Source organism: Trachemys scripta, chromosome 7, assembly GCF_013100865.1.
Source record: "Trachemys scripta elegans isolate TJP31775 chromosome 7, CAS_Tse_1.0, whole genome shotgun sequence".
In the NCBI taxonomy this organism is placed as follows: domain Eukaryota; kingdom Metazoa; phylum Chordata; order Testudines; family Emydidae; genus Trachemys; species Trachemys scripta.
In genome coordinates, this window is record NC_048304.1 from 82,567,484 (window position 1) to 82,581,666 (window position 14,183).

General features: G+C 43.2%; 1 protein-coding gene across 2 annotated transcripts in view; it reads left to right on the plus strand.

Annotated features, from left to right (window-relative positions):
• The window catches only part of TET1 (tet methylcytosine dioxygenase 1), a 152,509-nt gene that overhangs the window by 90,633 nt on the left and 47,693 nt on the right, over positions 1-14,183 (plus strand). For both annotated transcript variants that reach the window (XM_034777768.1, XM_034777769.1), the window contains 2 exons: positions 7,239-7,447; positions 9,254-9,404. In XM_034777768.1, the coding sequence (XP_034633659.1) occupies positions 7,239-7,447; positions 9,254-9,404 (360 nt within the window). The remainder of the gene's footprint in view (positions 1-7,238; positions 7,448-9,253; positions 9,405-14,183) is intronic.

A 14,183-nucleotide genomic window follows, 5' to 3' on the forward strand; every position in this document is an offset into this window, starting at 1 on the left:
CTTGATGAACAATAAGCAGTATGGATTCTTATTTACAGATCATGCCAGTCACTCAGATAATTACCAGTTTATAGTAAAATTGAATGCAGTGATCTTAAGTTATTTAGATTTCAGTAAAGCATTTGATACAAGCAGGCATTTGAATGTAACTGAGAAATTAGAAATCCCTCATTAATAGCAGTAAAAACGTGTGCCCTAAATGACAAGTCATCAAAACAAATCTGAAAGTGCCATTTTAAACACAGTATTTCTTTGTATATTTGATTGAGTTACATCATACTTGTTCAGTACAACTAAGTAAAATGTTGAAAAGGCTTAACATTTTAAAAATCTGAACACAGATACACTGTCTTGGTGTGGTAAAAGTAACTGAACATTAGCAGCCACTTTACCATTCTACCTTCACTCAAAAGCAAGTTAGCCAATATCTAGGACTGACATTTGTAAAATTTGATTTCTCTACTCATCCGATATGATATCACTACTCACTGATTTTTTTTAATACTAGTATTGATGATTGATTGTATTTGTTTCCAGTCACAGATTAAGTCAGTGCAGTTAGGATTTTTAAGTGACATTGAGTACCCTTGTTCTCAATCAGTTCCATTGAGTGGAATAGCATTCTTCCCTGCTGAATTGGTATATTTTGGTGAAGCATAAAGTTTTTGCCTAGCTCAGTTTGGGCATATTTTGCAGGCTACAAGATCTAAAATTCCATTTGTGATGATACTTTGTTAAATTCATTAGTCCTATTATAGTACATATTTTAGCTTATTTATTTGGACCTCAAACTCTAGATGCATTAAATACAGTTAAAAACAAACCTTACCAAACAAAATAAATTCAATAGGTTTTAAACCTCAAAACTATACTTGTTAATCTCCCTAACAACCAACATAATATCATGTCTTCTTTTGTAACCTTACCCTGTTCAGTAGCATCCTCTGTTCTGCCCAGGAAACAGCTGGGATTACAGGTAAGTTTTGTGGGGTATCCTGAAGGTTATGAAATCTAGATCCAGAGGAATCAATGCAGAAAGTTGATTCCAGAGCTCAGAATTCCTCACTGAAAAACCCTGTCACTGGCCCCTTCACAATTAAATCAGGTGCTATTATCTTAAGTACCACAAGTAACAGAGAGTCTTGTGGCACCTTTAAGACTAACAGATGTATTGGAGCATGAGCCATGCGTCTGACGAAGTGAGTATTCACCTACGAAAGCTTATGCTCCAATACATCTGTTAGTCTTAAAGGTGCCACAGGACTGTTGCTTTTTACAGATCCAGACTAAGACTTAAGTTCCACAGAATATCGTAACTGCTTCCTGTTGCACAGGGAGAGAGGTAGTCTCTTCAGTAGTGAGGACCCAAATCATCTAGGACTTCATAGGTCAAAACTAGTACTTTAAGTGTTCCTCAGAAATCAAGGGAAACCTTGATTTTACTTGCCTTGTAGAATGCCTGGTCAGAAGTAAAGTGCCACATTACTTCTGATCTCAGCATGCATTGGAAAAGAATGTGTTGTTGGAATGTTTTAGGGCCCCACTTGTAAGAGCAAATCCCATGGAAGGAAGGAAGGAGCAGTCCAGTTGGCCAACACCAGGATTCTAGAAGCCCATCCCTGCACATGGGGAAAAACAGTGGACAGCTGACTTGCACCTACATTATAATAGTCGAGGCTGTATTGTAAGCCCTGGAGAGGTGTATTACAGAGCTCAACATGCTGCTCTTGGCCTGCAAATAACTCTTTGGGAATCCATGAATAAAAGGATGTAATAGAGCTCGCTGTTAAATCACTCTGAGAGCTATAAGTATTCTCTCTCTTTTTCTTTCAAGATAATGTATTTAAAGGCAATTTGCCTTGCTAGAAGGGTTGATAAATTGCAAGAATTACCTGCTAACTTCGTTTGCTGGACTTGCCCTCAAGCTGTGCAGACATCCCACTAAAGTTTGCTGTTATGTGAATTAAAGTTGGATATGGGAGGAGGGATAGCTCAGCGGTTTGAGCATTGGCCTGCTAAACCCAGGGTTGTGAGCTCAATCCTTGAGGGGGGCCACTTAGGGATATGGGGCAAAAATCAGTACTTGGTCCTGCTAGTGAAGGCAGGGGGCTGGACTCAGGTCCCTTCCAGTTCTAGGATATCTCCATGTCACGATTGCCATACTGTGCCTGTACATGCTTTTTTTTTTTTATGGTGTTGCTGTGGAATGAGTAGGTGTTAATAGAGACAGGGTTTGTTTTTTTACTGATTTCAACTAGTCAGCTGTGGAATGTGAGCTGGCATGCTCTACTTATATGGGGAATTACATTACACCAGAATTCTAGCTGCACTGTCACCATCTGCTGGCAGGGAGGAACTGTACTTAACTATTTAGCCTCATGGTGAATTCCAACTAGGTTACCAGGCAAGAAAAGTACCTTACCTTGGATACAAAGAGCAGAAGTCAATAAGGCTGCAGGAATCAAATCAACACAATACAATTAAGAGCATATGGTATACTCAATTTCAGAAGAGCCACAAAAATAAAACTCAGACAACTGATAAATCTATTTGCCATCTTTATGACCTGAAAGGCAGTGTATTATAAAGTGGTTTGGGGGTCCGATAAAGGTATCACATTATTTTCTGCATAAATAAAGAAGCAAATTCCAGTCATATTGCACTCCAGGGAGGTATGATGGCTGTATAAATTATTTTCCTGACCATCATATTTTCTGAACTATACATTTGCAGTTTAGAAATGTATTAGAGCTCACAAAGGACAACTTTATTTTGCACTGAGAAACTGAGGTATTAACCTTTCTCATGTCAGTTATGAAGCTGGAGAAAGAGAAAGACTAGGGAGACTAGAAACACCATATTTTATGTTGAACAATGAAATTAAATCCTTCTTCTCTTGTTGAGTTGGAAGAACTATGTTTTTACAAAGTTTATAAAATATTAACGGTCATGAATTCTAAATTATTTGTATTGTATATCAGGCACAATAGACTTCCTGTAAATACTTCCAACTTAGACCAAATGGAAAATGAAGTATTTTCCTACTCTTGTTATTTTCCCTATGTAACAAATTGTGGTTGCTTAGTCACTACCAGGACTGTTTTTGAGGATTGGTACTGCAATTAGAAGTACTTAGTAGGCTTTTTGTTAAATTTAAGGTATATCAGTGTTTGTTACGTGTATTATTCAGATTTCAATTTAAATGATTTGTAACTGCCTTTCTCTTAACACAAATGAGCATAGTGCCTATTTTTTCCAGCTAAGGTGGCACAGTTTGCCTCTGAATCCATTAATATTAAATCTATTCGACACCCTCTGGTTGTTTGTGAGTTTTCAGGGAAACTGCAAAGGTGGCTGGCCCCTCACATTAACTAGTCAGAATGTTTCGTATGCTTATGGATGACTAGGTCAAGGATCATGTACTACAGCTAGACTCGTGTGGCAACAACAAGGAGGCTGGGTCATTGATCTGATAGGCAACCCACGTGTTGACCCAGACATTAAAAGTATCATATGGGTAGGTGAAGGCCTCTTGTCTTCTTGCATTTGTAGTCCATCAGCACTATCTTGCCCACATGCTGAATGTTTGGGTTTTCTGTGTAGTATAGCGTAATAAATGATTGTGTCCTTGCATATTATTGCTTGCATTTCTGTCAGGATGTCATAGTTGCCATACTGTGCCTGTACATGCTTGTTACTGCATTTGTGATTCATGACTTTCTCAACATGAGCTTCATATATATGATTTCTGTACTACTAGTCCTTTGTAACAGATAATCCTAGTTAGTAAAAGGGGGTAGCCAGGTGAATAAACTGGTTGATTGATTCGCTGTCTCTCACAGATACTGGAACAGAATATCAGCAGTTTAAGGATCAGATGTCTGCAACAGGTGTGGGGGATACCTCTCAATAGTTCAGTTTTGTGTGTGAATGGACTATGAAGAGGAGATTTGTCCCAGTATTACCCATGAGAGGTCCAAGCTCCAACTATGGGGTTATTTAAGCTTATAAATGGAACCTTGACCCTTTAGTGGGAATGGCAATGCCCTATGGAGAGACTACAGTACCCCATCAGTTTTATTTGGAGAATATTGAGTCGTTGCCAAGCTAATTTTATCTACCTGTTTATTTATTATATTGTTGTTTATTTCATAATGTATCTTTGACACTAATTATGGCAAATACCTAATGAACAGATGGAGTAGGATAGCAAGCAAATTTTTCCTTAATTTTGCATGTCTTATAAAGTTAAAAGTACTCCTGATTATCTATTATTATTTGTATTACTAGGCATAGACCAGGACCCCATTGTTACTCTTGGGGGAATGCTGTGCCAAAAATTTAAAAATTCTGTGGACGATACTTTAAAATTCTACATATTTTATTTGTCAAAATAACACAATATAATCATGCCATTTTCAATTATTTTGATAATTTATTTAAAAATACTTGTCAGCAAATATGTCTAACACTACAGACAACAAAAAAGATTCAGGAAATGTTTTTTGACAAATAGATTCCTTACTAGGCATATTAATACAGAACTTTGAGTAATAATTCATTTAAACTACAATACAGAAATGTATTTCCTGCCCCCCTTAGAAACAGTGCAAAGGCTTGGGAGAGTCAGGGATAAAGGAGGAGCTGAGTTAGAGGGAAGTAATTGCTGGGAAGCAGCCTGGGAGTGAACCTGGAAGGTTGTTGGGTGTGGATGGGAGAAGTATGGAACAGGTTTTTTTGAGGGGGTGGGGTGGAGATTGTTAGGGAGCCTCCCTGTAAGGGGTCAGACTCACCCCTGCAGTGCCTCCTGCTGGTCACTTGGGGGAATCAGCTCAATCCAGCCTGGAGTGCCCTCTGCAGGTCGGTGATCCGCCTTGTCCTCCTACTGGCTCCCATGTCCCTCCCAGGGGAACCCCCACCCACTAACCCCACCTCACCTCAGAATAAGGCTACTGCCAGTCATCATCTAGCCCCACACCCAAGGGCAGACTGCAGTATCAGCCACTCTTCACTGGTAGGGTTGGGACCAGACCTGCTGCCTTGGCCTACACCTAGGTTGCCCTCTGCAACCCCCAGTATCCCTTAGCCTAATACTAGGCTGCAGCCTGGGGCTTTCCAGGCTGGAGCTACCCAGCCTTTCCCCAGCCCTGCTCCACCCAGGTACTCTGTCTTAGCTCCTTGCAGCCAGGCCCTTCTCCCTCTGAAGACCGAAAGAGACTTCTGAGCTCCTGGCTCTCAGCCTCTTTATACGGGCCAGTTGGGCTCTGATTGGGGCGTGGCCGAGCTGCAGCTACTTCACCAATCAGCCCAGTAGCTGCTTCTTCCTGCAACAGCCTTCTCCCAAGGCTGTTCCAAACCCCTCAGGGCAGAAGCGGGTATCCACCCTGCTACACTCCCCCATACAGACACTGGCTGACCCTAGCCTCTCTCATTCAGTCAGGCACATCTGCCCCTGTCCCAGTGTGTCCCTGCACCCCCTCCTGCTGTCCCCATTTGTCCCTGCACCCTGACTCAGCCACCCCTTCTTCCCCCATCCCCATGTGTCCCTGCAGCCCTCTGCCCCCCGTCCCCATGTGGCCCTGCACCCTCAGTCAGCCACCCCCTCCCCCATCCTCACGTGGCCCTGTAGCCCCCGCCCCATTCCCATGTGTCTCTGCACCCCCCGCTCAGCCCCTCCCCTCTGTCTCTTCACCCCCACTTCCGTTCAGCTTCTGCCCCAGTCTATCCCCCCCATTAGCCCATCTGAACTTGGGGGTGCCTGTGACCTCCCCCCCAGCAGCCCCATGTACCCCACACTGCCTGTCCCCCCCTATCCTGTGCCTCCCCACCTGGCCGCACGGGGAGGATTATGTGAGGAACACAGCCTCTTCTCTTCCTTATCTGCAGCTGGGGCTTCTCCCACCCAGGAGTAGCTGTCCTTTGTTCTGGCAACACAGCAGCCCCTAATGGGCGAAAGGCATAACTGCAGCCCCTCTCCAGCAGAACATATTTTCTGCAGAGAAAAAAATATTCTTGGGTGGGACATGAATTTTGCACGTGCACAGTGGCACAGAATTTCCCTGGGAGTATACTGTGCTAGGTGCTGTACAAACACACAACAAAAAGATGGTCCTTGCCCTAAAAAATTTACAATTTAAATACAGAGGAATTAGAGGTATTTAGTATCCCTTTTTTCTCTTTCTGCAGCATCACTAATAATACGATCCTGTATTCTGTCTAGTCTTCAGTATGTGATATCGAAAGGGGTAAAGTTTGCTAAGTTATTAAATTATGTGACCAACAGAACACAGTCTAACTTCCAAGTTCTCTTGAGAAGTTATTTTAAGGCCTATATTGATATAAACAGCATCAAGGAAAAGTCTTACTTATAGTTTTATTGCCGAAAGGGAGCAAACAATGTACCTCTTTTCACTGCTTTCTTCTAATTATATGATCTCTGGTAATAACTATAGAAACTATCCTAACACATAAGTATATGTAATTTTGTGATATGTTCTTTTATGTACCTGCATTTTACTTTTTAGAGGAAGTCTTGTCATTACAATATCAATTCACAGGAGAGGTTAGGTTTTCAGTGGATCGATTATACCAGGATTGTCATTTTCCCCTATAATTATTTTCTTTTTAACCCATCTTCCTGATTGTTTCTGCTCAATGGGGCACAGAAAAAATTTCCTGATTTCTTACACAGACCAGAGTGAAATGCAGAAACATGTTCCACAGAAGAGGATAAGATATGGTACTCTCCAGAGCCCATGATTGTGGGACCTCTTTCGGCAGCAGTGGTTCCTACTAGAATGTTTCAAATCTAGGCCATTCCAGCATAGAGAATAGAAATTCACAATTAATACAGAATGTTTCAGTAATATTAAGCTTGTGATATAAATGAGCTAAAGTTAGGACATTCCAAGTTTATAGAACATTAACCTTGGCTCTTCTTGTTTTTTTGCTAGCTTGTTTAACAGTGTTAGGGCTTCAACTTGCATTGAAGTTAATTGGACAGGTCCCAAAAATGACTCTTTTTGACTTCAATGGGAGAAGTACATACATAGCTGTTATTTAAGTATTTTGGTTTGTTTTTTTGTTTTTTGTTTTGAATGTAATTTATTTATTTAGTAATGCATAAAAAGATTATATGGTGAGTCAGTAAGGGTTTATTTTGTGAGTAAGGATGTGGCATTAAGATCTTAGAAATATATCCTTTCCTAATCTAAGAATGAATAAAATTATTCTTGCAGGTGATACGAAGAAGTAGTGATGAGGAAAAGTTGCTGTGTTTGGTACGTCAGCGTGCAGGACATCACTGCCAAACTGCCGTCATAGTGATTCTGATTTTGGCCTGGGAAGGGATTCCTCATCTTCTGGCTGATACATTATATAAAGAACTGACACAGAGTCTCAGAAAATATGGTTGTCCCACAAGCCGTAGATGTGCGTTAAACGAAGAGTAAGTAACGTTCATAGCACCTGTTTATTTTCTCCTTGTTTTGTAGGTTGGTCTGCATAAAAGGAAACATATTTGATTTAAAAATCAAAATATATAAGCTTATTTAAAATACATACCATTGGGTGTCATTTTAGTGTGATGTTCAATTCCTGTTATTCACTAAGGGCCAGACTGTGAACCAGGTATACATGTGCTAAGAGAGTATACGGACTGCTCCCTCTGTTTGTACTCAAGGCCTCTCATCACCCAAAGAGATGGGAAGGAGGTGAAATGTGACTGCCACCCTATGTCAGTTTTGGCTGGACTATGAGTGGAAAGCATACTGCACCTCCCTGAGGAAGAGCATAGTGTGTACACTCATTCTGTGTGGTGGGAGTCCCAGAAGAATTGCATCTCCTGGTGGTACAGTTGTGCCAGGACTTCCCCCTCAGGCAGTGTGGCTCTACACCATTATCAGTGCATGTCATATCAGGTACAATCTAGCCCATAATGTCTCTAAATGGAGTGGTTTTTAAATTACATGTAACACTTTTTCAAGCTCTCTTGTAAATGGAAAATTGTAAGCGTCTTACGCTTTTTAGCTAGTTGTACATTTTGTATTGATTTTTGATTTCTCCTGAGTGGATGGTTTTATGGGTTTGTTTGTTTTTGAAGATTGCCATTATCTTGTATGTTGCAACATGGGGCTTCTGAAATAAATGTAGACACCAAGATACTGGGGAGATAATGGAGGCCTCTTACTGGGTTGTTTGTTTGTTTTTTCTAGACAGAGATAGAGCGTTCTTTAGTAGTTTTGTCCTGTTCCACACTCACCTTGCTCAACTGTCTCCACAGTTCTCCTAGGAACCCAGCTATAAAAGAACTGTCTGCTTTTACAGGCATCCATGGCTCAGCCATCCTCAGAGCAATGTTACCAGCTTGGCTTCTTCGAGTCAGTTCTCATCTCCCCAAAAGCCTGACTGTCTCTCTCTTTCTCCACATCTCTGCAGATGTCCAGACTTTAAAAAAGACAAAAACAAAACCTTTCCCTGCATGCTCTAAGGTTCTGCATTAGTTGCACCCCTGCTACATTCCTACTGATGCTGTGCTGCTCAGGATAGAGTAGGTTATGATCAAACTTCTTGAACTTTGTAGGTGAGAGAACCTGGGCACTCAAGCCTGGGATGTTCCTTTGCACGTCAGAAATGAAACTAATTCATCCCATTGGTTGGTAAATTGACTGGAAAGTTTACAGCAGCCAAATGAGACCGCAAGAGCAGTTCTGCCTCAGTGCAGATCCTTGGAGAGCTTGTCTCTAATCAGAATCCTTTTACAACTCTTCAGTGACTTTGACTTAAATCTAATTTACTTTTAATGGTTTCTCCATGTTAGCATGCTTTAATTTCAAAATGTGGATGACTTTCGATATACTGGTTCCACACACAGTCAGAGCTGTGGACAGTATTTATTGGCCTGCAGGACAGCTATAATAAGAGTGGTACTTAGTTGCATTTTTTTTTTTAATTAGTCAAAGTTGGAGAAGTCAAAATTACAGTAGGGTGGGTATAACAAGGAGATATATAGTTTCATGTTAGATAAAAGTTTTGGGGCTTGAGTTACTTGTGAGTGACTCTTTAAGAACAATAAGCCAATCATACTTTCATAAATAGATAATTATTAACAGAAACAACTGATTAAAGATTTCAGATATATTTATAAATCATTCTGTTATTTCACTATGGATTATAGAAGTCATGTAAGTAATTATGTATCTAAAGAAAGTTTCTGCTTTGCCAGCTGATTGTCATGCAATTACCTGTCTTATAGCCGCACTTGTGCATGTCAAGGACTTGATCCTGAAACTTGTGGAGCCTCATTCTCATTTGGCTGTTCATGGAGTATGTATTTCAATGGCTGTAAATTTGCCAGAAGCAAAAACCCCAGGAAATTTAGACTTCTCACAGATGACCCTAAACAAGTAAGTTCTTTCTCTGAAAATAATTTGATAGGAATGTTTAGAGGACTAGTGGTAGAGTCTACAGATGTCCACTTACTCACTCACATACACATACATGCACCTTTGCCTGCGCCCCCTCCACCATAGAACTTATACGTTTACCTTTCTCACCACTTGATGAAAATTCAGTGTATCTTGCTATGCAATGTCATGCCCTAAAAATTATTCTCATATGGCTATTATGTGTCTCTTGATTTGTTTCTGGGTGCAGGTTTAGCAACACTGTGTAAGTTTATTTGTGTTCATGTGAAATGTTCATACTATGTGAACATCTAATAGAACAAAAAAATATTTTTACAAGCAGTAATAACAGAGTGACACCTTTAGAAAGCCTGTTACACACTTCACTCCTAGATGCCTGTACATTGTGGCCATTCAGGGCTCACCCAAATTAAAAAGTGTAAAACTCTGTTGGACACCCAAAGATTGCATTCCTGTAGTACAGTCTCCCTATCTTGTGTTAGGGTATGTCTTCACTACCCGCCGTATCGGCAGGTAGCAATCGATTTATCCGGGATTGATATATCGCATCTCGTTAAGATGCAATATATTGATCCCGGAATGCACTCACCATTGACTCCGGAACTCCACCAGAGCGAGCAGCGGTAGTGCAGTCGACGGGGGAGCCGTGGCCGTCGATCCCGCACTGTGTGGACCCCAGATAATTCGATCTTAGGCCTGGTCTACACTACGAGTTTAGGTCGACTTTAGCAGCATTAAATCGAATTAAGCCCGGACACGTCCACACGACGAAGCCCTTTCTTTCAACTTAAAGGGCCCTTTAAACCGGTTTCTTTACTCCACCTCCGATGAGGGGATTAGCGCTAAAATCGGCCTTTGCGGGTCGGATTTGGGGTAGTGTGGACGGAATTCGACGTTATTGGCCTCCAGGAGCTATCCCACAGTGCTTCATTGTGACCGCTCTGGACAGCACTCTCAACTCAGATGCACTGACCAGGTAGACAGGAAAAGCCCCGCGAACTTTTGAATTTCATTTCCTGTTTGCCCAGTGTGGAGAGCACAGCTGACCACGCAGAACTCATCAGCACAGGTAACCATGATGGAGTCCCAGGATCGCAAAAGAGCTCCAGCATGGACAGAACGGGAGGTACGGGATCTGCTCACCATATGGGGAGACGAATCAGTGCTAGCTGAACTCCGTAGCAGTAAACAAAATGGCAAAATATTAGAAAAGGTCTCAAAGGCCATGAAGGACAGAGGCCATAACAGGAACACACAGCAGTGCCACGTGAAAATTAAGTGACTCTGCCAGCAGGTAGGGGATCTTGGGGGACAACTATTGCACTGGTGGGGTGCAAAATAAACTTTATTAAGAAAATGCAAAAACAGGGAAAATTCAATTGTGAGGGGTATGGAGTTTGTTAAGGTAGACAATTGGGGAGGGGTTTCTTTTAGTAAATAGGATAGGGGGTTTCAATAGTGGGGTACAGTACAGTGGGGTACAATACAGTTGGTAACCAATTAACAGGTAGCTAACAATTTCTATGTAAAGGGTGTGTCACAGCAGCATATAACCAACTAACAGTTATGGGTAAAATGTGTTAAATAACCAACAACTCTAGGTAAAAATATGTCACAGTGGTTAAATGTAAAATGTGAGGTGTGTTAGAGAGAAAAAGGGTAACCAATGGGGTTTTATGCTAGACTTCAGTAATACAATTGAGGTTTGGCAGCAGCAGGAGCGGGGTGAGCACGTGGGGGAAGGGATTAAAAGAGAGAGAGAGAGAAACAGAGAGCAGACAGGCTGCAAGTTTAAACAGCAGAGAGACAATTATACAGAACACAGCAAAATATTATCTTTGATTTAACTTAACCAAAACTACACAAATTAGCAAGTAACAAAACACAATGCAACAATTCTTTAAGCCTAACTTACAGAGTACAATGCAAGCAATTTTCTAAACCTAACTTAACCACAACTATGCAAAATGAAATGACAATTTATCTAGACTAAAGGCTAAATGTAACCTAATGGGTGCACCTTATACTAGGGGTAGTTCCAGATGGCAGAGTGGTGTGTGCCCAGGATACAGCTTCAAGGGAGGAGGGGGGGGTGTTTAACTAGTGGTGGCTGCAAGTAGGCTTATTTCTAGCAGCAAAGGTGCTGCGGAGCAAGAAGCAGATTACAGATACAGACCAAGGAGTTAGCTTGGGTCTGCCTGCTGACCCTGCCAGCAGCTAGAACAAGGGGAGTATGCAAGAGGTTTTTCCTTACCAATCCCCCAAGCAGCAGCAGGAACAGCAGTTTCAGCATCAGAGGACGCAGAGAGGACTCGATTGGCTTACAATAATCAGAAGATTTCCAGGCACAAATTCGTTGTTCGTGGGAGGGGAGTTTAAAAACGGGTGGTACGCTCAAAAACAAACAAGAGCCGGGAGAGGGCCCCCCAAAGACCCCTAGCTGTTCAGACCAGGTGGCAAAGCAAGGACCTTCTCCGGGGGTCTGATCAGAAAATGTCTGATTTTAAGGGCAAATTCAGGCAGTTTCCTCCCAGTAACTTTGATTGGTTCCCCTTAATCCAGGGGAGGAGAGAAGGCAGGTAAACTGCAGGTAGGCACAGGACATGTCTGGGCAAGTTCTGAGTCACAGGTATGACTCATATGCTCAGCTATGTGGCCACTTTAGGTCTTGCATACCTGGGCAGAGCACCCTACACCGAGCCGGGTCCGAACAAAGGAGCGAAAAAACCCCCACCTCCCTGAGCAGAGCAATGGCTCCAGTCAGTCTGCACAAGCCATTTCCATGAGCAGGGCCAGGCTGTGACTTTGGTCAGTTCCATGGCCAGGGAGGGCGGCCACTCAGCACAAACAGAAAGGAAGGGGGAAAAAGGAATCCAACAGGGGGACAGCTGTAACAGACATTAAGGAGCTACGGCAAGCCTACCACAAAGCCAGAGAGGCAAACGGAAGGTCTGGGCAGAGCCGCAAACATGCCGCTTCTACGCAGAGCTGCATGCCATTCTAGGGGGTGCAGCCACCACTACCAAACCCGTGTGCTTTGACTCCGTCAATGGAGAAACACGCAACAGGGAAGCGGGTTCGGGGTACCCGGAAGATGATGATGATGAAGACAATGAAGATAGCTCACAGCAAGGAAGCGGAGAAACCGGTTTCCCCAACAGCCAGGATATGTTTATCACCCTGGACCTGGAACCAGTAACCCCCGAACTCACCCAAGGCATGCTCCCAGACCCTGAGGACACACAAGGGACCTCTGGTGAGTGTACATTTGTAAATTATTACACATGGTTTAAAAGCAAGCGTGTTTAATGATTAATGATTAATTTGCCCTGGCAATCGTGGCCAGTACAGCTACTGGAAAAGTCTGTTGCCATGTATGGGGATGGAGCGGAAATCCTCCAGGGACATCTCCAGAAAGCTCTCCTTCATGTACTCCCAAAACCTTTGCAAAAGGTTTCTGGGGAGGGCTGCCTTATCACGTCCGCCATGGTAGGACACTTTACCACGCCAGGCCAGTAGCACGTAGTCTGGAATCATTGCATAACAAAGCATGGCAGCGTACGGTCCCGGTGTTTGCTGGCATGCAGACAACATCCATTCCTTATCTCTCTTTGTTATCCTCAGGAGAGTGATATCATTCACGGTCACCTGGTTGAAATGGGGTGATTTTATTAAGGGGACATTCAGAGGTGCCCGTTCCTGCTCGGCTGAACAGAAATATTCCCCGCTGTTAGCCACGCAGTGGGAGGGAGGGGTGAAGTGATCATCCCAGAGAATTGGGTGTGTGTGTGGTGAGGTAGTTGGGTTTGTGCTGCATGTTAACCCGGAAACCCCAGCCCCTCCTTTTACATTGCAAACCCATTTTAAATGGCCAACCCAATGGGTCCTTGGTATGGGAAATGAGGGTGCTGCTGTTTGAAACCATTCCCACATGTTATGAAGGTTAAAAAAGCCAAAAGACTGTGGCTTACCATGGCTGCCTGCAAGCCGAATTCTGTTACCTGGCACTGCCTGAGTGATCTCTCTCACCAAACCGGCAGGCCCTCAATATAAGAGGAAAAATGCGACCTTGTAACGAAAGCACATGTGCTGTGTAATGTGAACAGCAAAATTTAACGTGAAAGAGTGTACCCATTGTTCTCTAAAATGTGTCTTTTTTAACCACCACTCCCTTCTCCTCCACCAGATGCAAATGTTTCTCCTTCGCAGAGGATAGCGAAGATTAGAAGGAGAAAACGGCGGACTCGGGATGATATGTTCTCAGAGCTCCAGATGTCCTCCCACACTGAAAGAGCACAGCAGAATGCGTGGAGGCAGTCAATGTCAGAGTGCAAAAAAGCACAATATGAACGAGAGGAGAGGTGGCGGACTGAACAGAGCAAGTGGCGGGCTGAAGAGGATAGGTGGCGTCAGCTTGCAGAAAGAAGGCAAGAGTCGATGCTCCGGCTGCTGGAGCATCAAACTGATATGCTCCAGCGTATGGTTGGGCTTCAGGAAAGGCAGCAGGAGCAGAGACCGCCGCTACAGTCCCTGTGTAACCAACAGCCCTCCTCCCCAAGTCCCATTGCCTCCTCACCCAGACGCCCAAGAACACGGTGGGGGGCCTCCGGCCACCCAGTCACTCCACCCCACTTGATTGCCCGAGCATCGGAAGGCTGGCCTTCAATAAGTGTTAAAGTTTTAAACTGCAGTGCGTCCTTTTCCTTCCCTCCTCCCCCACCCATCCCTGGCTACCTTGGCAATTATCCCCCTAGTTGT